Consider the following 1306-nt stretch of genomic DNA (forward strand, 5'->3'; position numbering starts at 1 on the left):
AGACTGCAACACTGCACACCATACAACCAACTATAGCATGTCAGTGCAGTATGATCCTCAGCCAGGTAGAAGTTTGGTATAACTGGAACAGTAGATTTTTAGGTTAAACCTAGTTATTCGATTGGCAATGTGTGTGTTATGGGTCTACTCAATCAGAAACTGACTTGAGCCAACTCAACAGTACTTTAAGAAAAATATAAATCAGAGAGCTGGAGAACAAATTAAAAAATATAAAAATAAAAAAGTATATAAAAATAAAATAAATAAAATTTACATAAGGTTATGCAATCATATGCTACAAACCAAAGACAAACACACTTTCACCAACAGAAATATTCACCCTCCCACCCTGAGTTGAAGAGCACCTCCAGTTTCTACAGAATTAAACAGATGAGAAACCTGTCTCATCTGTACAAGATACCAGTCTATCTCAAGTGACATTTCAATGATAAAATTGTGGAACACTCTATGCAAGCCAAGACATTTGTGAAATTTACAGTTTAGCTAGTGCCTATTGTAATGAACAACTTCTATATTGAAGTGTCTATTTACAAGTAAATGAATTGAGCTAATTGAAGTTAACTATCTTTGTCACAAACAATTCACCAACAGAGGCAAGATATGAAGTACCAACATAGTTTGGAACTATGACTGGAGTCCTTTGCTCTGCTTCTCAATAATCAAGAAAAAAATCAAATTAAAAAAAAAAAAAAAAAATGGAAATAAGCAAAGAGAAGAAATGAAAGAGTAAAACAGTTGACCAGAATATTATTACTGTTATTGTTAATATTATTAATGTTATTTATTACAAATACAAAAATAGAGCAATGAACCAAATTTCACTTCTTCAGAACCAATTGGTATCTTGGTTTGGCGTAAGATTCACATTTGGTCAGTCGAAATTTTAACCTCTGCTTTGAATCTGAATAAAATACAAAGAAACAGAAACATTTATAACCCTTCTTTATCATCATTATTTGTTTATTTATTATGCCAATAGGGAAACATTAGGTTTTTTTTATAAGAAAGAAAAATGAAATTGAATGACATTCATCCTTTTCAAGATCATTAACAAAGTGAGTTTTTTGTTCTTATGTTAAAATATTCAGGAAAGAAGAGGCAGAGTCCATGACCTTTGCAACCACATAGTTTTGGTTCAAACTCATAGCATGACATCTTGAACTAATGTCTCCCACAACAGCTCTGAACCAACCAAAGCCTTGTGGGTGGATCTGGTAGATAGGAAATGGATGAAGCATGTCGTGTGTGTGCGTTTGTTTGTTCCCCACCACAGCTTGACAACTGG

At 33.0% G+C, this 1306-nt stretch overlaps 1 protein-coding gene across 3 annotated transcripts in view; it reads right to left on the reverse strand.

Moving 5' to 3' along the window:
- Nucleotides 1–756: 756 nt before the first annotated feature.
- The window catches only part of LOC106870736 (leucine-rich repeat-containing protein 42), a 12616-nt gene continuing 12066 nt past the window's right edge, over nucleotides 757–1306 (reverse strand). For all 3 annotated transcript variants that reach the window (XM_014916921.2, XM_052967181.1, XM_052967180.1), the window contains exon 6: nucleotides 757–922. In XM_014916921.2, the coding sequence (XP_014772407.1) occupies nucleotides 840–922 (83 nt within the window). In that variant the 3' untranslated portion in view covers nucleotides 757–839. The remainder of the gene's footprint in view (nucleotides 923–1306) is intronic.

This window comes from Octopus bimaculoides, chromosome 4 (assembly GCF_001194135.2).
Source record: "Octopus bimaculoides isolate UCB-OBI-ISO-001 chromosome 4, ASM119413v2, whole genome shotgun sequence".
Classification (NCBI taxonomy): Eukaryota; Metazoa; Mollusca; class Cephalopoda; order Octopoda; family Octopodidae; genus Octopus; species Octopus bimaculoides.